This window comes from Aristolochia californica, unplaced genomic scaffold (assembly GCF_029961685.1).
Source record: "Aristolochia californica isolate CCGP_79_NKW_82.1479 unplaced genomic scaffold, dmAriCali1.0.hap1 SCAF_1, whole genome shotgun sequence".
NCBI lineage: Eukaryota > Viridiplantae > Streptophyta > Magnoliopsida > Piperales > Aristolochiaceae > Aristolochia > Aristolochia californica.
Genome location: NW_027181770.1, coordinates 4279668 through 4301359, shown reverse-complemented (window position 1 = coordinate 4301359; position 21692 = coordinate 4279668). Strand labels below are relative to the sequence as shown.

Genomic DNA, 21692 nt, shown 5'->3' with positions numbered 1-21692 from the left:
ATGTCGCTCGGATCAATGTTACGTACTCTGTTGATTATTGGGCTTTTACAGCGGTGAAACTTTAACATCAATATTAGCAGGTCTGGCATTGGGCTGAGCCAAGTTGGAACCTGTATATGTTCTGAGTTTGGTTTAATTTTAATATTTTGAATTTGTTTTCGAGTTTAACCTCGTTGGAATTGAGTTCGAACCCAAAATTTTTAGGTTGAGTTCGAGCAGGGTTTAAGTAGGGTTTGAGTTTGAGTTCGAATAAGGTTTGAGTTTTAATTTATATTTAAAACTATAAAAATAAATAAAAGAGAAGTTTAAGTGGAGTATAGGCGTTTAATAGACATAAAAGAAAAAATAAATACATCTATCAATAATATTTATTTCATGAACTATCAATCGGTCTAGAGCATTTAGAGTAATAACGACGTTTTGTGAGCATGGCTAATAAATTAAAAATTCCGGGTACTTATGTGGTTCCATGCCTTGGACAGGCAGGGGGGCAGTATTTAAGACTATGAGACTGATCCATTTTATTCCTGGGTAGGCGGATGTGGCCTCCAGATTCTCAAGACAACAGTGAATGTGAACCAAGCAACAGCGCCAAATCAATTTCTGCTCTTTGCGTCGGTCGAAAATCCAGAAAAAAAATCCAAACCGTTGGAAACGGTTGAGGCAGGAGTTGCTCCCTTATCTTTTCAAAGCTGCGCTCCTCTTCAGTTCAGTTGCTCGGAACCTTCCTCTCGATAGCACTTCGATGGCGTTGCTGAGCCAGCAGCTGCAAAAGTTCCTTCTCAGTAACAGTTGCACCGGCAATCTGATCACTTCCAAGAAGAAGCACAAGTCCAAAGCCATCGCAATTGATGCTCCCTCGCCCGCGGACTCTGCTGGAGTTCCTACCATACGATGGGGTTTGAATAAATTACAAGGTCCACGCTCCGAGATGGAGGACGATTTCCTTCTCCGTCCTGATAAACTTAACGGGTTTACCTTTGCTGCTGTCTTTGATGGTCACGCTGGTTTCTCTTCTGTCCAATTTCTCAGGTGTATATTTCTCTCTGCTTTATTTGGATTCATAATATTCCGGAAAAGCTTCCCTCCCGTGATATTTTTCGGACTAAGAATCTTCATATCATCGCTGGGCGGGAGAAGAACAACATGTTTCTTTGTCCAGAGTCAAACTGAAAGGACAGATGGAGCATATATATTGTAATGCTTCTCATCCACATGCGTTGTGCGAATGATCTCCATTCAATGATTTTATCTGTCTCATGCAAACATTTTACAGTTCTTGCTTTTTGTGGAGAAGTTGGAACCTAGGAGTTTCCTTGCGTGGCAATAGAAATATCATTTTGTTGCAGAAAAAAAACAGCGTTGTTTTCTTACACGAAGTCGGTGGTGTTTAATGACCACTAGTTAGCATCGTCTGTTATTGATTGTTAAGTATTGGTCTTTTCTCTGGTCTTTCTTTGAAGTGTGAGAATAACTTAAGCCGTTGCACTATGACAGTATTCCTTCATACGAGGTCCTCATTTCATTCAGTATCTTCTGTTTCAGGAATGAGCTGTACAGAGAATGTGCTGAGGCTTTACAGGGCGGATTATTGTTGAGTGGAAGAGACTTTAGTGCCATCACTGAGGCTTTACAAAAGGCTTTTGCAAATGTTGATACAAAATTATTGACTTGGTAAGCTGTTGCTTTATCTTACTCTGTGAACAATTGTTCACTTGAATCTGTTCAATCTAGACATTCTAGATTGACCTATCAATTAATTCTTGCATTCAACATGCTTCTTACATATTTTTATAAGCGATAGATGAAGTATTGTAACTAAACAAAGTTACAGAGCTCAACTTTGTCTGCTTTCAGTTGAATGGTCCAATCCTGGATAGGGAATAACTTAGAGGTTTTAATTGATACGAAATTTCATCCCCCAACAATCTTTTCTAGTTAAATGTGAACGAGTTCTACTTTACTGCTCAATTAGCAGTTCAGTGATTAGATGGCTAAACTGTCCTTGAATGGAGATACTTGAGCCCTATCTATTCCACTTTTTGACAGTGTGACTGGTGGATCCATCTAAGCATGCCATATGTGAAATTGGCTATTTCATATCCTTAGTATCCCCTCCTGCATTTCTGTCCACAGCTTCATTCATCAAGTCTTGTTTTATGCAGGTTTGAAGAGATGGGAAACAATGACGAATCAGGTGCAACAGCCTCAGCTATATTTGTTGGAGATGACTTGATGATAGTTTCACATGTTGGTGATTCATGTGTGGTATAAATCTTACTGCTTCAACCTCTATTTAAATTTTTCTCTTGAACAATGAATTGATAAGGGCCCCTTTGCTGCTCTGAAATTTAAGAATAAAGCTTGCGTTCTAATGCAGGTCATATCACGATCTGGTAAAGCTGAAATTTTGACCAGTCCACATCGACCTTATGGGAACAACAAATCTTCTCTTTCAGAAATTAGGCGGATCAGAGAAGCAGGTGGATGGGTGTGTTTTCTTGTTCTTGTTATTAATCTCTCAACTTTCTTGGAGTCCTGTTGCCCTATCTTCTACTCTTCCCATCAGTAGGATTTTGATTATTGATCAGCATGACCTTTAGAAGCTACTGCTACAACTTTTGCAGTTAAAACGGTTAAAGGGTACTACATGAAGTATTCAAGATTTTAAATATTCTATTAGAGGCTGATGAATTGTAATTTTGTGGCTTACTTGGTAAAGATCCAGTAGGTATTCTCCAAACGAAAGCTTTAAGAATTTCAGCAGATAGCAAATTTGGTAAACCACAGAAATATTATCTGTCTTAGTTGGAAGCCAGGGTTTCCTGATTAGTGAATTTGGATTGCCATTTTGTATGGCTTGTATTTCTAATGAGTAGATAATGAAATAGAGTTTTACAGCAGACACACCTGCTCTTCTGCTTCTTTTTTTTCACTTAGTTTATAGGAAATTCCCTTCACTTTTGCACAGTCCCTCTTAACTGAAGATTAAAATAACTATGCATAAATATTCTCAAAGTTATGCTTAAACTTTTTTGTTTTTGGTTTCTTTGAGACATTTTTCACTTAAGAGTTCTGAATCTTCTGTTTGCTTCTTATAGATTGTTGATGGGAGAATTTGTGGCAACATCTCCGTGTCCCGTGCTTTTGGGGATGCTCGATTCAAGACAAAGAAGAATGAGTTCGTCCCTTGTACTCTCTCAGTCCTCTTTCTCCAATTTTGCTAAATTTTTATGTCTAATTGATAAGATGTCACTCATTTGATCTTTTTCTTTTGTAAAAGGATGTTGGAGAAAGGAGTTGAAGAGGGAAGATGGACCCAAAAATTTATTTCACGGTAATCCTTTTTTACCTACTGCTCTAGAATTACTTCATCATAGACTTGAAATCATGGCCTTCACTTTGCAAGTAGTTAGCTTGAATATGTCCATTTTGATCCAGAGTACAGTTCAGTGGAGACTTGGTTACCGCTAATCCAGATATTTATCAAGTAGACCTTGGACCAGATGTGGAGTTTATACTACTAGCATCTGATGGGCTATGGGATTATATGAGCAGGTTTAGACCTTGGAACCATAATGCTCAAATAGCAATCCTGAACATTAAGTTTGAGCTTCTGAATATATTTGATGGTTGATATATGTAGTTAATTTGGTTATTCAGCTCAGATGCAGTTGCGTTTGTAAGAAACCAGCTCCGTCAGCATGGAGATGTTCAGGTTTGCATATTTTCAATAAATATTTTGTTTTCTGATCCATATTATATTGTAGTTTGTATATTGACTATTCCATGTCTTAATTACAGATAGCTTGTGAAGCACTGGTTCAAGCAGCTCTGGTACTATCCATTTCTGATCTGTGTTTTTTTTCTTCTTGGTTGGGTAATTGTAATATTTATGTAGGTAACAGTGCTGACCTAGAATGTCGCCTGATACAGGACAATCGCTCTCAAGACAATGTCAGCATACTTGTGGCAGATTTGGGGTACATACTGGTCACGTACTAGAGGAGAGAAAAGTCAGCAAAGCGTATAGTTCAGTTGCAACTTATACACATTTAGTGGTGTCAAAATTGCAGCTTCTGAACAGGTTCCTCTTGGATGGTCAGGCTTATTATCTACCTACCTACTTGACCCTCCAATATAATCAACTAATCTCAAATGGAATTTTTAATAACGTACTAATCAGCTGCTCAATTTTGACAAGTCAAATAAAAACATTGCTACACTTCATTCTACTTGACTAGATATTTTTAACCTCGTCTCCTGAACATTCAGGTCTGTTTGGAACCCCATGGGAAAAAAAATAAAAATAAAAAGAATTTAACCATCATTATTCCTAAAAATAGTTAGTGAAAAGGAGAATTTGATCGTTATCTTATTTTTACTAACTGTTTTTAGAAATAATAAGGGTCAAATTCTCATTTTCTTTTCTTTTTTAGGGGTTCCAAACAGACTCTCAAAGTACTGTCGAGTTGAACTTGCTAAAAAACTCTGGCTTGCACCGGTGATTCAGATCTGGAATTCTTCAATGGCCCAAGTCACTGAACAATCAGTCTCTTATCTTTCTGAATGATTTTCTGAAGAGAGACCACACATATAGTTTGAATCTGATTGCTCCTACATGATGGAGGTGTTTACTTGCTTGAACATGCTATGTTTATTTCTTCAATAATTTTTTAATTTCAGGAAGACGGATTGGCGGCGGGTGCAACCACTGAAGCAGAATGTTATCTTGGAAATAGGCCAAGCTTTTGCAACTGTGGGTATTGTTTCAATAGGAATATGGATATCATCATTTCTTTCTACGTGAATAGCTCAAAGGCCCTTTCTTATACATATTTTCAAATAAAATTTAAGAATACAGTGTGTAACCTTTTGTCAGAACTTGTATTTCCTCTATTTTGCTCTTTTGCCTGCGTTTATCTTCTTCTCAAGTAAACTTGTAAAGAGTCGTTCTTGTAATGGAGCCACTCTTTTTGGTAAAGATAAATGCAATATGCTGGGAAACGTTTGAGCATTACTAACTTCATTTAAAAGATAATGAGAAAATTATATGTATATGGACTTAAAAATAAGTCACCGCGTTGAAGGGAAACTTGTTAAGTTAATACTATCCAAAAGACCGGTATATTAGGAGCGGAAGACATAGGTACTTAACCCAGGATCATAACATCACACCCACCTTTTACGAGCCGACGACCACGGCGGCCACACTCTAGCGACGACCCACTTTAGTTTCTGCTAGGTTGCCCCCTCTGCTCAGGACTCATACAGCGGGGATTCAAACTCGCGACGTGGACGGCCACAGTGATACCAAATGTTAAGCACTTAGCCAATACTACTTAAAAGACCGACCTGGTAAACTACGTTTTGTAGAGTAATGGGTTTTACTCATCTCCAACTCTCAGGAGTTCGAATTTCAGAATTCATAATTTCCGAGATCTTCCAAAAGTTTATATGTCATATTAGGCTGGTAATTGGATGTCTTGTTTTATCTTTTTTTAATCAAATATTAATCAGAAAAATAAAATAAAAAATGTAAAAAATCCCTTTTATTCCGAATATGTTAGTAAAATTTTGCTAAAAACTAAAACACACGTACAAGACAACAAGTGGAGAGAGTTCAAAACACACACATTTATACAGATAAGAACCTCCTTGTACACATGATTTTCTCTTCAATAGATACATATAAGATCTATGCGGCAATTATCTATCTACCAACAAGAGAACCCTAACCATCCGATCAAACGGATTAGATAGGCATGATTCGTTTGCTGCCCTCGATCGGATTCTTGTATTATTTAGCTAGATACATCTCTTAATCATGCCCATCTTCTAAAAACGCCTTCCTCTCTTCCTCCTTCGATATATTCTTTGGTATTTTGTAGTAAAAAAACCCATTTATTTCGGTGATCAGAGGTTGCCCTGGATTATGCCTTCCCGTCCATGGTTCTCTCTTCTCTGCGGCAAAGTTAAAAGAGCTTGGCCTCGTGTGCTTGTTTATGTCAGTTGTTAAGCTTTTGAGGAACACATGCAGACCCACATACTAAATTTAATTTAAGAGCCTTTACTGCTCAGAAGTTACATCATTACTACTCTCTGAACATCTCACAAAAAGGATCTGTAGTAGCTGCTCATGAAGATATATAGATGAACACAGAGAGCTAGAAAAAGAGAGAAAGATTAGATTATTTATAGTAGTTTGAGCTCTATTGCCTGCCACCACCTGGCTTTCCTTTCCTTGGATCATGTTTGGTGTTGGGACCTGGGTCGTCATAATCACGCCCCAGAATCTCGGCCTCAAGCTTTCTCTCCTTCATCTGCATGAAATCCATTACAGAACTCAGTTAACAGAAACAGAAACATAATCTTCTGCATCTGTATATACATGGCCATGCACTGCATGCAGGATGTACACCTTCCGACGCTCCAACACTGCTGGTAACAAAATATTTGAGTAATTATCAGAGATCCGTGTGGATGTCTCTCTCCTTCATCTGCACTATAAATCAGAGATTATAAATGATTCCAGATATTACCTTGTGAAATGGGTACAAGAGTTTTGCTTCTCTGCTAGCCACAACAGGTTCTGCACCAGAAGAGTAGATTTTGTTGTTATAGTCACTGATTAGAGGAAATAATCTCATCAGAAAACAGGAAAAAAATGAAATTTTTACCCAAGGAAGAATACTGGAAGAATAAGAGGAGGAGGATGAGGGAAAATGGAGTGAGCTTGGGCATGGCTAATGTTACTGTACTTGCTGCAGGTCTCCTTGGCATGTGATTTTTGAAGGGAGAAGCTGTGTTTTTATTGTCTTTGGGAGGGACAGAAAGGCCAAGAAGCTAAGCTTTTTCATGGTCCAACCCACTCAAGAGCTTGCAGAATGATGAAATCCAATACGCACCAATGCAAAGTCAACTGGCACTAACTTCAGTTCCATTAAAAAAAGAAAAACTTAGCCTCCCTTTTATCCATATTCCTGTTATGAATGTTGAAGATTTTGTCTGCTTGCATGGCTCAAACTCCTTGTTGGGGGTTCAATTCCACTACTAAACCCCACTTCCATTAATACTGCTTTGTTCTTTTACCTTCTCCCCACTTTAAGAGCACATTAAGAGAAAAAACCGCACTTGGCATGGCAATTGATGTCCTTCTTATGTGTTGTATGACAGCTTGTTTTACATGCATCTCTTTTCTACAATTTAAGACTATTTGGCATGATCGACTAGTGAAAATTGCTCTTTGTGCGTCAAAGTTTTCTTTCTTTAATTGGTGAAGAATTGAAAAAATCAAAACAACACAAAAGGATTTTTTTTTCAGTTTCACAATGTAAAAAGTAAGAAGAAAAAAAGTTGGAGAGAGAGAGAATAAGAAGGAGAGAGCTTGAAGAAGAGAAATTGAGAAAAGAAAACTAAAATTTTGTGGTTGAACCAACTTCTATTTATATATTAGGGTTGAGTAGGTAAGGTTAATTTATAACATTGCCCTTATTTAAGTGAAAATCCTAATTCTCTATATCTCTTATTCTACGTATCCCTTGTTAAGTTGTGAAGTCTACTTAACGTCTTACGTTGAGTCGACATGCGGAGGGTTATCATTGAGAAAGATCATCTGTTGTGGCTGAGAGAGGTTAGAAAAAAAAACTTGAGTGTGTACGATTTCTCTTGTAAACTCCTTCATCATCATAGTGAATTATTGCAATGACGGAAGAAGAGACAGTCTCACCTTAAAGGCGAACCTGTAATTAATCCTGAAGAATGATGCAAAACTAACTTTAAATTGGATCAAAATATAAAGAGGCCCACCATTCTTTTTTTTCGAGAAAAATCCTTGTACTTAGACACTTAACCAAATGCTAAAGTGTACTTTTTTCTGGTATTAAGGAGCAAAACAAAGACAAAAACACAGATAAATTTCAATACCATGAGACAGTCAGAAAAGGTGTAAAAGCACCGGCTGGGTGGAATGAAGCGAATCATTAGTGGGAGCACTAGGAAGAGAGCTATTGGACTTTTCTGCTGGGTCATACTGTTTAGACACAGCGACCCAGCATAGATTGCAGCAGAAATGAAATTAATCGTCACTTAGGAGACAAAATGTTGGCAATGATGATGGTTGTTGCATTCAATTGAGATTGTATTGATGAGCCTACTAAGAACACGACAAGCTGAAAGTCACATTGTCGATAAAAGAAACAACAGAGGGGCCAAATGCTTAATCTTCTTAAAAAATTTGTCATGAGAACAGATACCTCCCAATGCGTATAGTTAATCCCCATCTTTCACATTTGCGATTACTATCACTAGTTCTTGTTCCTATAGCCTTCGATTCTTATTATGCATTTGGAGAATCCTCAACAAAGCAGTACAGCAATCCGAAGTTTATCAGCAGTTCTCCTTATGAAAACGCATCTTGTTACAGTATCCTTCCGCCTGTGGAGCATTTTCCTCAAATGGCTGGTTTGTCTGCTGAACAATGAGTGCCTCAAGGGGCTGCAGTCAACTAGTTGAATATATGTTCCCTTTCTTTTTTTGAGAGTAGATTGTGTTTCGATTTTTTACTTCTTGTCGTAACTGAGCACGAAAGAACCATAGAAAATGGGGATTCACGTCCCACCACCATCACCACCACCACGGCACTGTTGTCGTGGAATTTAATGTATGAATGAACACCGTAAGATGAGACCAAGATCTCCTTCACGAGAAGTGGTGAACATCATCACCAACTTATCAAATCATGGGTTCGTCTCGTTTATCATTATCCTTCTTCTACCCATCATGGAGGACAATGACTTTCACAGATTTCACCTCCCGCTCGCCATCTCTTCTGCCGTCAATGTGAACGTGGGCTTCTGCGTTCCGCCGTTCTTCACCAACTTTAGATTCGGTCAAGCTTGATTTGCTCTTTAACTGGGTCACTTATTTGCCAGTCCTCTCCAGCAGGCCCTTTTTATGATCCTAACGAGAAAGGAAGGAAAAAAAATCGCAAGACACAGACCATGTTGATGGCCAAGCGATAAGGTTCGACACTCAAAGCTCTGCACACGGTGACGGACGAGTGACGCCAATGAAACGCCACCTTTAAAAATATGGGTTTTCTTGGTTCATTTTGACTACAACACAGCCGTCAAGCACCGAAGAATGTCTACCGAAGAAGCAGCCATAACGACCTGGTTAGTAAAACATGATTGATTTTATCAAATTATAATTTTTTTTTTCATTTACACCCTAACTCTTGATAAGTTCTGGAGTCTAATTAATACACTATGTTAAGTTGGTCACGGATCAACCTGCACGGTCAAGTCGCCGTAGGGGTTAGAAGGGGGTGGAGCCCTGTCTGATTTACGATATATTGACGGTTATTTCATTAAGGACAGTTTGGAAATTTACTCTTGTATCGCGATTGTCCTAATTTTTTCTTTATAATTGAAGGTTACCGCTATTAGGGTTTTATTATCTTAATCCGAGGAACATCTCAAGTTGCAAGCTGAGTGGTTAGAGAGAAACACATGTAAGTGTGTGATTTCTCTAGTAAACTATTTCATCTTCATAGTAGATTACTGCAACGGCGAAAGATAGGACGTAGTCTCACCTTGAGGCGAATTTGTATAAAACTTGTTGTTCGTTTTCATGTTTGTTTTTCTTTTCTTTTGCGATTATTATTATTATTTACGTTAGTTTGGAATTAGAGCGCTTAATTCCTAACAACTTTAACACTTAAAATGAGTTTTTGTATAATTAAATAACTCAACATAAATAGAAGACTAATATAACTAAAACGCCTTTAAACTAAGACTCCTGTTAACCTCACTTCCTTCTTTGGAAGACAACTAATGCCAATAGTCCCTCTTCAGTTGGTATATATAGATTTCTGATGCTCAAGATCTTACTACATACTGTTCTTGGTCTTAAACAAAATATGTCATATATCCGATCTTATTGAGTGCTCCAACGGGTAAGGTCTGTGAAAATCTATTTTATGCCAGAGGTCCTCGAGATTATTTTAAATTATTTCAAGAAAGTCACTGGTGTCAATGCCATCAATATACGTAATAGTAATATCGATAGTTTGAGTTGCGACTGGAACTTTGCTCAAAACTTTAGTCATTCTTGTGGTCAACTTGACCACGAGAAAGAAAATTGAAAGATACCGCCTTTCAAATACCCCAAATTGTCTTTACTTAGACATACATCTTCGATAACCTTGGATAGGGTCAACTCGAGTCCAATCCGAATCTGGTCCGGGTTGAGTCTTGGTTTGAGTTGAATCCGGTCCGGGTCGAATCTTGTATAGTCTAGTACGAGTCTGAGTCGTTTGATCTAAGTCAGATTGCATGGACTACCCAGTCTGCAGTCTGAAGACTCTAGCACCATTATCCCGCAATTTAAGCATCGCTGTCCTCGTCGGATGAATCACAGAACAAAGAAGATGTTGAAGGAAGCCAAAACACCCTCAACGGAGGTGATGGAAACTTGGATTTTGGTCGTAAAATGAAATTCGAATTTACTGATGGGATGAGAAACAATTCAGATGACAGAAATTCAGACCAAATTATAGGGATGCCGGAGCATGCTTGGGTCTGGGAACAGCAGCAGCCTCCTCGGCGGCCCCACTTGGAAAATCTTCTTGTATCATATTCCGTCTCCTTTATTGCCAATTCACAAGAAGATTTTCCAAGTGGGGCCGCCGAGGAGGCTTCTGCTGTTCCCAGACCCAAGCCTGCTCCCTCAAGTTTCCATCACCTCCGTTGAGGGTGTTTTGGCTTCCTTCAACATCTTCATTGTTCTGTGATTCATCCGACGAGGACAGCGATGCTTAAATTGCGGGATAATGGTGCTAGAGTCTTCAGACTGAAGACTAATGTAGTCAAATTAGACCAGACCAGACCAGACAAGATAAGATTCAACCCGGACCAGATTCAAGTCTTATCCGGTTTGAGTCAAACTTCATCAACTACCTGTTAAATCCGTAATAGTAAATTCTAATCCAGAATTTATAACATGTGACGCCGGACAGGATAGCGATTATCCTGCAGGCAGATCAACTTGCGAATCACGGGAGGAATAGGCGAAATCTGCCTGAAATCGTAGAGAAATTCTCTCACATTCAAAATATCATTCAACTACTTTCCTCTAAAACCTAAACAGTCTTTTAACCACATTCAACGCCCCCGACAAGCCCGGGCTGCAGCTCGGAAAAACACGAACCCAACCCTATTAATTCTGGTCCAACCGGGTTCAATACAAAAGATCCGAGTAAGGATCCGATTAAGGATCCGAATAAATATCCCTCATCAGATTCTCGCCTGCATCAACATGCTAGAATATTAAGATTAAAAACATACCTAGATCAATTCCGTGAATTTCATCTTCTGATGCGGAATTTACTGCGACGAACGATAAGAACAGATGTGGTCTTCCTCAACTAAATCGCCTTATTCCTCAATGGGACCTTCGTCTCTCTTCCGGATGGGGAGAAGGGAAACTGTGTGTGATTTAGTATATTGGGGACCATAACCATGTTGTGTCTCTTTATATAGGGTTCTCATAATTCCCTATAGTATCTATTCAATTAGCCCATATCCATAGCCCATTCCTTAATGGGCTTAACAAAATTAGATCACTTAATTTCAGCCCATTCTATTAATAATAAAAAATATAATTACATAATAAATATGTTATCTAAATTAGAATAAAAAATATGAATTTCCTAACAATCTCCCATTCAGCAGTCTAAAGAAGTTTGATAACCACAACTTTGAAATATGGGAGGAACAAAAAACCGCCATCAGCACTTCTTATGGCAAACCTCCACGGTGCCTTACAGCTTCCGAAATCAGGTCCGCAGCAGGAAGCAAGACGCAGATAAAAAGAACAGGAATTTCTAGAAAAAAAATAGATACGAATTTAAATTGTTAGAAATAATAAATCAAAAAATAATAATATTATTTTTGTGAGTTATCTTTGTGAGTTGACCGAGTTAACTCAAATAACCTGTTTGTAAACTTCAATTCCTCCCCCGGAAAACAGTTAACGCAAACCATAACGACCCCAAACCCCCGGTTAGTAAAACATGCCTGCTTTTGTACGCTGCAGCATGATTGATGATATGCTTTTATGAACATCACCACCAAGGAACCACCAACCAGATTGAATGCCTATGTCGTATCTTACAACTAAGAGTGCGATCACTTCACTCCATTGAGGCTGCTGAAAATGTGCGAAATGTTGGAAGTAAGCAATGGGAATAATAATAAAGAACAGTATTAGGATTAACTATCGCTTTTCCATTTTCTCATCCTCTCATTCAACTTCTCACATGATCTGTTATTAGCTTAACCAAATCCCACGTTCTGTCTGAAGGATTACAGACCAAACTGGCCATCACCAAGGATATAGACAAGTCTTGGAAACATATCTGAGGAATGGTGGTCGGAAAGTGAAGCCGACATGGAGAGCACCACCAGCTACACAAAAACTCGGAAAGCCTACTTTGCCAAAAGATTTCACTTCATATTCTTAAGCGAGAGCTCCAGTGCAAGCGGTAGCTGGAGCCACATCGACCTTCCTCTTGGTAGAGCTGTACTTCTTCGTAATGAACCTGAAAGGGAAGAAACAGTACCAAGTCAGCACAAATTTGATATCCTTTGGCATGCAACCAGGTTTTTCTGATCAACAATTTGCAAGCACATTTGATAAGCACAGGAAACTGAACTCCAACAGCTTCAATAGGTGGAATTAATGGAATGCAGCAAATTACATGCTATATAGCCTCCTCTCTTCTCATCAGTATAGTTATCAAAGGTAGCAGGAAAAACTTTGAGGAAGAATAAGCAATCATTTTTCCATATCAACTAGATTGTGAACAAGGAAAGATTTACTCGGATTTGACTGAGTAGAAAGTTTTTCTCTTTTACATTATTTCCTATAACAATGAGAAAATTACATCAAGTGGAGCTCCTGGGAGAGGAATCAGGAGCTATGGATAAACGTTGGTTTACAGTTCATCTTATAAAACTCCTAAAAACCACTGATTTACAGTTCTCTAACTAAAACCCATTAGACCAGAATGATTATTAATAAAATCTTCTCAGAAGTACTTAAAGTGCCAAGAGGGAATATTGATATTGACATTAAAAGTTTTTTATAGGATACTAAAAGTAACAACCTCGTCCTTCATGGGTCCCTACGGAATGAGTGCAATGTTAGCCATCCACATCCACTTGCTCATTTTTATGGGGCGAAAGTGTGCCTGAACCAGGTGGGCCCCAACAAAGAGGCTTCCTAACAATGGACAGGTGGCCACATCCGAGTTCAATATTTGGGTTGACACCATGAATCCTAATTCCATCTCTACACTCTCAATTCTAGTAGGAGAGTATCAAGAGAATGCTGCTACAAAAACTAGCCAAAAAAGATAGTGAAATATTCTCCAAGGACACTGTGTTATTGTCACTGCATTTGTTATTGTCTCAATCTTATGAGATTGAACATACCTAAAGAAATCCCTCCATAATAACTCAAACATCAGCCAACTCATCCCATTGTCAGCTTTTGGACCACCAAGCTTCTGACCCGAGGTAGCAGATATGGTCCTACAGAGAAATTTAGAGATTCACATTTCAGGGCACTTTAAGTAACCAGAAAATAGAAAAAAAAAAAACAGATGAGAGAATCCTCATTAAAAGAACAGGAGTGAAGGCAAAATGAAAGCAAATCAAATAAAGCCAAGCAGATACTTGTTCACAGATTTCTTCAACTCATCAAACATGAAACGTGGAGAGAGGCACCCCATGGCAAGCCATGGTGAAATTTTGCATGAAAAGTTTGCACCATATATATTATCTCCATAATTCTCAGATTTGTTTGGTTGAGCCTGGTACTCGGAAGCAAACTTCTGTAGTCTCTGCAGTGCCTCAGTTTCACCCCCCACAAGAGAAGCATTTGCAGCAGGTTTTCCACCCTAGCCAACATAACATCATCCATAACTCACATTAGCATTTAACACAAAAAAAGATGACTAATAAAAATAAAAGTAATTGGAAATTCTAAATAAATGATTGTTAAGTGTTGGTAAGTAAAAGTCGACCAATCTATAGTTGTTCATGGCTTTCATGTCTCAAACTAGTTGTCTGAGAGAGAGTCTATCCACACTGGTTTGGGTATGAAAAGATCTATAAGTTCAGAAGAAGCCTCCAAATTTTGACTAGTCAATTTGGGAGGAACCACCAAACGTTAACACTAATTAAATAAATTTTCAGCTTGTTGTAAAATACAAACAAGTAATCATCTGGTTATTACTAAAAATGGTGCAGTAGTCGCCAAAAAGTATAAAAAACCAAGGCACTTATGCTGCAACTTTTTCCAGCAAAGAAGAGAGGAGACGACTTGGATCAACTTGGACCCTGGTTGCTTGGTCTCCTCCTTAAAGGGGGTGGCTAAAGCTCAACTTTGATGGCATCTCATGGGGTAACACATGTCCGGCTGGAGGGGGTGGTGTGGTCAAAGACTTCTCAGGTAACATCCTTCATGTTTATTCTACTCCTTTTGGGTATGGTGATACAACCATGGCTGAATTGAGAGTCCCATTCCTGGGCCACCGGCTATATACAGGAAGATTCTCAACCCCTCCATGGAAATATATCACTTTTTTTTTTTCATGTGAAGAATGGAATTGAAGGATTGATTGGTGAAGGACCGAAGGTAAGATAAGGCCATATTGAAGGCTCTATACCAGAGTGATTACTTTGTCTGAAGTTTCCAGCACTCTTCCTTCCATTTTCCATAGTTTCCTGAGAATTTCCGAGTGGTTCTCATGTTTTACCTTACACTAATTTTCAAGCTCCTTATCTGATACACCAAGGAATGTTATGATGGGGACTATGCAGACAACATTAGTTGGGTTAGCAAGAAGAGACCCTCCCAATCACTTCCTAATGGTTTTTTTATGAAATTGAAGGCCTCTATAAAGATTGAAATGTCACTTGGCAACACCCAAAGAAGTGCTAATGTCCTAGCCAACTCTTTAGCTAGGGAAGGGATCCCCATGGAGCACCTCGCTGTGGTGTCTTCTCTTCCCTTTTGACCCTTTTTAGCTTTTCGTTTTTGTACTGTTACTGCTCTTATATTGTTCTCGTAGCTCCCCCAAGAATTCCTTCAATGGATTCCTTTTCTTCTTACAATTATCAAAGAGAGAGAGAGAGAGAGAGGCCCTACTAGAGCAAAAGAAATGCTTAGAGAGAGATTTTCTAGAAAGTGCCAAACCAGATTAGTGCATAGAGAATGCTTAGGCCTAGAGAAGGTTAATAAACTTATTCATATATAATGAAAGAAAAGTCAGTAAAGGGCATGGCAATATCTCAACCTTAGATTTGACATAAAAGGTTGAGGGTCTCCACCTTTCCACAGTTTCCATCTATAAGTACTGTGAAGTGGGAAAAGCCCCACATTGAGAAGTCTTAAGAGAAGTATATCATCCTAGGGAACCAACTTTCATCCTTGGGTGATCTATTATCTTTGTGAGTTAAGCTCCCTGGATACCTCATAGATTCTAGTGGATATATGCAGGTTTCTCTTAATAGAGTCATGGTCCAAGACACAGGAAGATGATCAAAATCAAATCAGATGATTTTTACAATTAAATGAGTATCATTCCATGTGAAAGCATTCATGAAGAAGGATGGTTAGGGCACAAATACCATAGTGTACAACATAAAGACGGTGATGGTTGGTGCACAAATTCCATAATGTACAATATCAAGAGAAATTGTACAACATCAAGAGAGCCATAATTTCCGTAAATAGATAATACAATATCCTTCATGGATTGACATGCATAGATTTCCTTGGTAATTGCCAGCAATTAGAATATGAACGATAATGCAGCATTTTTCAGTTTGGCCAACAGCTCAAATTATACCAAACCACATACTCATTGCTGGCCCTTGAAAAGTGAAATAGGTGATTTTGGTCAAATTCACATTCTCTAAAATAGTATGTTTTAAGTACTATGCTAACAGGAATCTATCAACTTGTGCTATTCACAAGTACCAACTAGATGACTTTCTCAAGAAACATAGGTAATTATCTCATTCCCATGCACAGGGAAGGGAGTCATAGTTAAACTGCACAATTATCTCATTCCCAAACAAGTTTTTCTTGCTTTTTTTGTACAGGTGTTGAGCATTGATTTTCCCTAGATGTACCTTTCCTCCCTAAAGAACTGATTCAATGGAATTTGACTTCTCATTGTTGTAAAAAGTTTATACCAACCGAAGACCGTTTGGTCTAGTGGTATTCTCTTCACATCAGGTGCGTCAGGTCGCGAGTTCGAATCACGCCACGCCCCTCTCCAAAAAAAAAGTATACTATCTACCACAGAATCTCATTCTTCTTCAGCAGTTTGACATTTCAAAAACTGATCTCTTTCAGCTCTGGTGCAGTGCAAGTGTCACTAATCTCTTGATGTATACCTTGAACATGTTTCTTGTATCCGACTATGGACATATTTCTTTTTTTCTTCAAGCAGACAATAAACATCATACAGCTTGACCAGGATCAACAACTAGGTAGTGGACATTTCCTTCTTTTCTTTCTCTAGAAATGTAAGTACTGGCTTTGTATTTTATTGCTAGCATACTTCACCAGTCTACCAACTGGAACCGCTCAAAAATCAACATCTATGAAATACACATGAGAAACTCAATAGCATCCTCCAATGGTGTTTTTTAAGTAACTTCTTCCCATTAGCAAAGACCTTGCTACTTGAACAGTACACCACCCATACTCCTGTTTCTAGTCTCACAACCAACTGGAGCCAAAGGAAGATGAAAATGACCAATGGACAATATCTGTAATGCTGGTCCATATTGTGCAAAAGTGACCCCCTTCTTCACCTTCATACAATTTAGTAGGACAAATGAAACCTGACATTCTACCAAAGTCCTACCATCACCAACTGTTTTGGTTACAAATAGAGGTATGCAAAGAACTTTCAGCCCTTTAAACGACAAGTACTACACTGCCAGACATTTGACCTGTAAGATACTAGTGTTATCCTTTCAAGCCCTAGATTAAAACCAAAGAAACTCAAATCAGTTCAGTTGCCAATCAAACAGAACCTACAAGGAGACTCAGAGTCTTGACCAAGTTGCAAAAATTACGATGGTGCCAAAATACGCACAAGGAGACTCAGATAATTTGGGTGAGGCTCACATACTGAGTGCTTGCTCTGATACCATGTTAAATTGGGTCCAAGGTCTATCCCAAAATGACAAGCCACTTAGGAAACCTCTTTTGCCAACTAATAAACTCAAGATATTTGATCTCACTAATCCATGTGGGACTATTCCTTAACATAATATATAAATGCATAGACACATATAAACACCAAATACACATGAAAAGATAAATATTATGCATGCTTATAAAAAATTTCAAAAATAAATGCAATGTAAGATTTTTTTTTTCTTGAATGTTGATCCTGCCATTTTCCCCTGGTGAGACTTGAACACAAGAATTCACCCTAGAAATCCCCTGGCTTTTGAGCCAAAGGCCCATTCCACAATCATAAATCATGCATCTAATTTTAGTTTTTAAACCTCGCAAAGTATAAGATTATCAACAAGTAATCCTAACATCTTGCTGCATAAACAAATACAAATGCAAATATGTTTAGGCACAACGGGAAGCTTTTTTCTAACCAAATGGCCCAGCCGAGTCTCTCATGTTAACTTGAATAGGTGAAGTTCTACACCAAAGTAGTAAAACTCCATAAGTCAACTTAAAATTGTTCAAGATTTGCTTTCCAAAAACTACTCAGCTTTCCCCTAATCCAAGAAAGCCAGAGCAACACACGCCAAGTGTCAGTATTTGATCCAAATCAACCACGATAGAAGCCTTATAAACTCTGATTCTAGATGAGATAGACTACGGACCAGAGCCTATGAACAGAGCATTAATATAATTAAGGTAAGGTTTATAAAACACAACAGCTAAATCCAATTGGCATTTTGAATAAAATAAAATAAAAACAACTGGCAGTGTTAATCTCACAATCTGGAACTTCATAATATATGGAAATAGTGTATTTTGAAGAGGTAAGTTGTTTCCAAGAAGACCAACTGGAATAATTTAGAAACCTCCCATACATAAGTTCACTTGTCAATATATTTTTCTGTAGGTAGTAAAACAAGCTGCACTAAGAAAGTATTTGTAGCTTTCTTAAAGATACTTTGGCCTTGCAAGAAGAGTATGATTTTGAAGTCATAAACTATCTATAGAGATAATGCATGAACTATATGGGACACAATGAAGACAAATTTTGTTAAAGCTAAATGAATAGTTGATAACTCTGTACTGTTGCTTAAATCACACTGTGAAGTTGCCGATTAACCTCATTGTATTTTCAAATGGCATTACAGAATGTGGATGTAAATAACTTCAGGATCACACGAAACTTTTTTTAAGGCCAAGAGAACAAACTTTTTTTGAAGAAGCTACAGACCTGAGGCATAGTGGCAGTTGGGTTAAGGCCAAGATCGACTAAGCTCGGAATCTCCCCGACATCAACATCCCCCTTGGCTGGCAACCCCTTCAACTGATCCAACGCTTTAATCGTCTTCCTAACCTCCAAGCCCTGTAACCTCTCTCTAAACCCGCCATAATTGGACGGCATATCCTCCAATTTAAACGGCAAGTCGTCAATATGATATAGCGTACTTCCCCACAAGTACTTAGTCTCTATTCCTTCCTCCTTCATGACCTTCTCAATCCTCTCCTCAGTCCTGACCTCATCGTGCGACACCTCCCTGTGTGCGTAAACAGCTTCGGCCCCCACAGCTTTAGCCAATTCAAGAAGAACGGATTCAGGCTTACCTATTCGGACAATGAGGTCGGAACCACGAGAATGGAGATTCCTGCGGAGGTCGAAGACGGATTGGATGAGGAAGGTAGCGCGGTAAGGTCCAGTCTTGTCGAAGCCGGATGAAGATTTGCCGTAGTCCCTGGGGTCAAAGCAGTAGACCGGAAGGACGGAGAGGGAGTCGTTGTGGGCGGCGCTGAGGGCCTCATTGTCATGGAGACGAAGGTCATTGCGGAACCAGACGACTGTAGCGCGTCGGAGGCCGAATGGGTTGGAGGGGTCAGGCGCACGCCGTGAGCGGTTGAAGAGAGGAGACTGAAGAGGTACAGCAGAGATGGTTGACTTAATGGATGACTTAGAAGTAGCGGAAGAGGCAGAGAGAGAAATGTGAGAGAGCGAAGAGATTTGAGATGGGATTTTAAACTTGCAACAAGGAGGAGAGAGGAGAGAACTCGCGGGCTTCGGAGGAAGGAGTAGATGGGAGAGGGAGAGAGAAATGGAGGCCGTGGAGAGAAGGGGGGAGGGTTTAAAAGAGGCCAAGGTGGTGACTTCGGCTTCTTCTTCTACCTCTTGAATTGGGTCTTCTTGAACCTTTGGATTGGGATCCATGGATGAAGACTTTCTCCCTGCTTCTGTTAACGTTTCTGAGAACAAGCAGGGAAGGGAGAGAGAAGCGAGCAGACAGTAGTTTATTGGATTAGCAGCAGAAGAGCAGCACCTACCAAATGCCACCAACCCATAGCAAACCTTGCAAGCTCTCGAGCCGTTTATTATCCGTTTATCTGTTGCTTCTTTCGCTCGTAGGTTCTATCCTTCCACTTCCAGACGAGCGATGTAAACGCACTCACTGGATCTGGGTCGCTCATACGAGAGCCCACTTAATTGCAGACAAGACTAGCTCTCCTACCTGGCTATTGACGGACCATCTTCTCATCTACGGCCCAAGGGCTGTTAACGAGCCAGGACTAGATACAGCTGCAGAACGATTCAACTGTTTCAGTTTCTGTTTCTGTGTTTATGACAGAGTTAGTAGCTCTCTAAAATAAGCGAAGAATACATATATAATATTTATATTTTTATTGAAATAATTTCAGGTAATATATGATACATTTTTTTTTCTTTTATTTCCCTTCATTGGGCATCTCATTCGTCTGCAGACTGAGGAATGAAAAACACTCGTAATAAAATTACCTCAATATCCTTTATTTTATGTGTAATAACTCTTCTCGAATAATAAAATATAAAGTTAAATTTAAGTGAGTTTCTTAAACGGAAACCCCTCTTGTAATTTTCAAAAAATATATATAATATATATATATATATATTCAGAATTTAATATTTACAATTATGACATCTAGATGATTACAACATCTTAAAGATTATATTTTAAAAATTAACTTTAAAATTCATAGTTGAAAAACCCATACAAAACCAGTCGGTTGAATCGGATTCAACCAGACCTGATTCCCTTGTCCAAGTCCATATATGCAGAAACCAGGACGGACAACTGCATAAACAAGAGAAGAGAAGGAAAGTCCTGCCACACCTATCCACCCTCCGCTTGTCTCTGAAACTGTGAGGGAAGAGGGCAAAGTCTAGCCTTTCCCCCCTCTTTCGGGAGCAGTCCGAAACTAAAAAGGACCTTCAAAGGGAATCAGTCCGGGGTTTCATAGACAAGCCAACACCTTCGAGGGCTTATCACCAGGGAGCAGATTGTCAAGAAACTAACCTTCCGCTAGTATCCTCTTATGTGGAGATCGTGGTGTCATTACCTTCTGCAGTGGGGCAGAATGGGGCAGCACTCGCCACCAGATAATATCAGCCGCTGCAACATTTATACAAATGATAGAGCAGATAATTTACCAAGACATAACACAGTGGCAGCTTTCCCGATACGTCAGAACAACTTAAAACATACCAGATAACCGCAATATCACTCTTAAGATATGTAGACTCAAGAGCTATGTTTATCCTAGAACAGTTCTGCCAAAATATTTTTTCTTAAACTAAGTTGCCATACCTGCATACCGTATTAAATGGAGCAAAACAGGCAAATGTTAATTCATGCTTGATTACTTGCATATGGCAAGGGATAGTTGTAATTGTCACCTCCCAAGTTATAATTCAGTAGACCTTTCGCCATTTTTTTCTTAAGAAAGATGAAATTTTATTCCAAAACCCTAAGGCATAACAGAACAAAACTTAGGTAATGGATCCCCTTACAATAACAGAATGGAGGAATGCCACCTGCTTAGCCAATGAGGCAGCCAAATGATTGGCTGACCTCAATACATTGCTCCAAAACCAGGCAAAACAAGAGGAATTTCAACAATCATGGAGTTGGAGATACCTAGGGGTAAGTAACAATGATGATACCCTCAAGAGATCTGAACACATCTCCAAAACCTGCGGGGGAGGGTGGAGAGGGGAACAGAAACCTGCTTATTTCGAGGAACAGAGCTGGGTAGTGAGTCCCCAATTACTTCTAAAGATTTTTCCACATTGAGACTTTGAAAAATCTTCTGAGTTCTAATCCAAGCACAATGGATCCCAGAATGTTATCAATTACTCTTTCTTAGGCATTGCTTTTATTGTTGTAGTACCTACCAATTTTTGGGAGGTTGATACCCGTTCCAAGCTTTAGGAATTTGGCAAGATTACTCGGAAGGCATCATCAAGACGCCAGGCATCAACAGCAAGCAAGGACTGGTTAAGGTTTAAGATCAGTGGGTGAGTGTTTCTGATAGGCTCATTCCTAACCACCAGTGTTTAGAAGTTTTAATAGCTTTCAGTATTATGATGAAGGTTTGTTTAAGGGGTTTTATCA

At 39.0% G+C, this 21692-nt stretch overlaps 3 protein-coding genes across 3 annotated transcripts; 1 reads left to right on the top strand and 2 right to left on the bottom strand.

The window, feature by feature from the left end:
* The first annotated feature begins 745 nt into the window (after positions 1-745).
* LOC137956617 (probable protein phosphatase 2C 5) lies at positions 746-4871 on the top strand. Its single transcript, XM_068804179.1, has 11 exons — positions 746-1032; positions 1546-1674; positions 2166-2268; positions 2381-2491; positions 3102-3181; positions 3284-3337; positions 3442-3558; positions 3664-3718; positions 3805-3837; positions 3937-3983; positions 4687-4871. Exons 1-11 carry the CDS (start codon positions 746-748, stop codon positions 4808-4810), a joined length of 1140 nt encoding a protein of 379 aa, XP_068660280.1. The 3' UTR covers positions 4811-4871.
* A 1168-nt stretch (positions 4872-6039) lies between these two features.
* On the bottom strand, positions 6040-6750 carry LOC137952969 (uncharacterized). Its single transcript, XM_068800156.1, has 3 exons — positions 6681-6750; positions 6543-6592; positions 6040-6323 (listed from the first exon to the last, which is right to left on the bottom strand). The coding sequence occupies exons 1-3, from the start codon at positions 6742-6744 to the stop codon at positions 6213-6215; spliced, it is 225 nt and encodes a 74-aa protein (XP_068656257.1). The 5' UTR covers positions 6745-6750; the 3' UTR covers positions 6040-6212.
* Positions 6751-12269: 5519 nt separating this feature from the next.
* Positions 12270-19655, bottom strand: LOC137943176 (blue-light photoreceptor PHR2-like). Its single transcript, XM_068788874.1, has 4 exons — positions 18509-19655; positions 13743-13966; positions 13500-13598; positions 12270-12604 (listed from the first exon to the last, which is right to left on the bottom strand). Exons 1-4 carry the CDS (start codon positions 19472-19474, stop codon positions 12523-12525), a joined length of 1371 nt encoding a protein of 456 aa, XP_068644975.1. The 5' UTR covers positions 19475-19655; the 3' UTR covers positions 12270-12522.
* Positions 19656-21692: the final 2037 nt, after the last annotated feature.

Coding starts and splice junctions, on each gene's coding strand:
- LOC137956617 (XM_068804179.1), top strand. CDS start 746: ATGGCGTTGCTGAGCCAGCAGCTGCAAAAGTTCCTTCTCAGTAACAGT. Junction 2,492..3,101: donor TCAGAGAAGCAGGTGGATGG/GTGTGTTTTCTT, acceptor TGCTTCTTATAG/ATTGTTGATGGGAGAATTTG. Junction 3,984..4,686: donor ATACTTGTGGCAGATTTGGG/GTACATACTGGT, acceptor TTTTAATTTCAG/GAAGACGGATTGGCGGCGGG.
- LOC137952969 (XM_068800156.1), bottom strand. CDS start 6,744: ATGCCCAAGCTCACTCCATTTTCCCTCATCCTCCTCCTCTTATTCTTC. Junction 6,593..6,680: donor CTTCCAGTATTCTTCCTTGG/GTAAAAATTTCA, acceptor CTTCTGGTGCAG/AACCTGTTGTGGCTAGCAGA. Junction 6,324..6,542: donor TCTTGTACCCATTTCACAAG/GTAATATCTGGA, acceptor GATTTCATGCAG/ATGAAGGAGAGAAAGCTTGA.
- LOC137943176 (XM_068788874.1), bottom strand. CDS start 19,474: ATGGATCCCAATCCAAAGGTTCAAGAAGACCCAATTCAAGAGGTAGAA. Junction 13,967..18,508: donor CAACTGCCACTATGCCTCAG/GTCTGTAGCTTC, acceptor TATGTTGGCTAG/GGTGGAAAACCTGCTGCAAA. Junction 12,605..13,499: donor TTATGGAGGGATTTCTTTAG/GTATGTTCAATC, acceptor CTTCCCTTTCAG/GTTCATTACGAAGAAGTACA.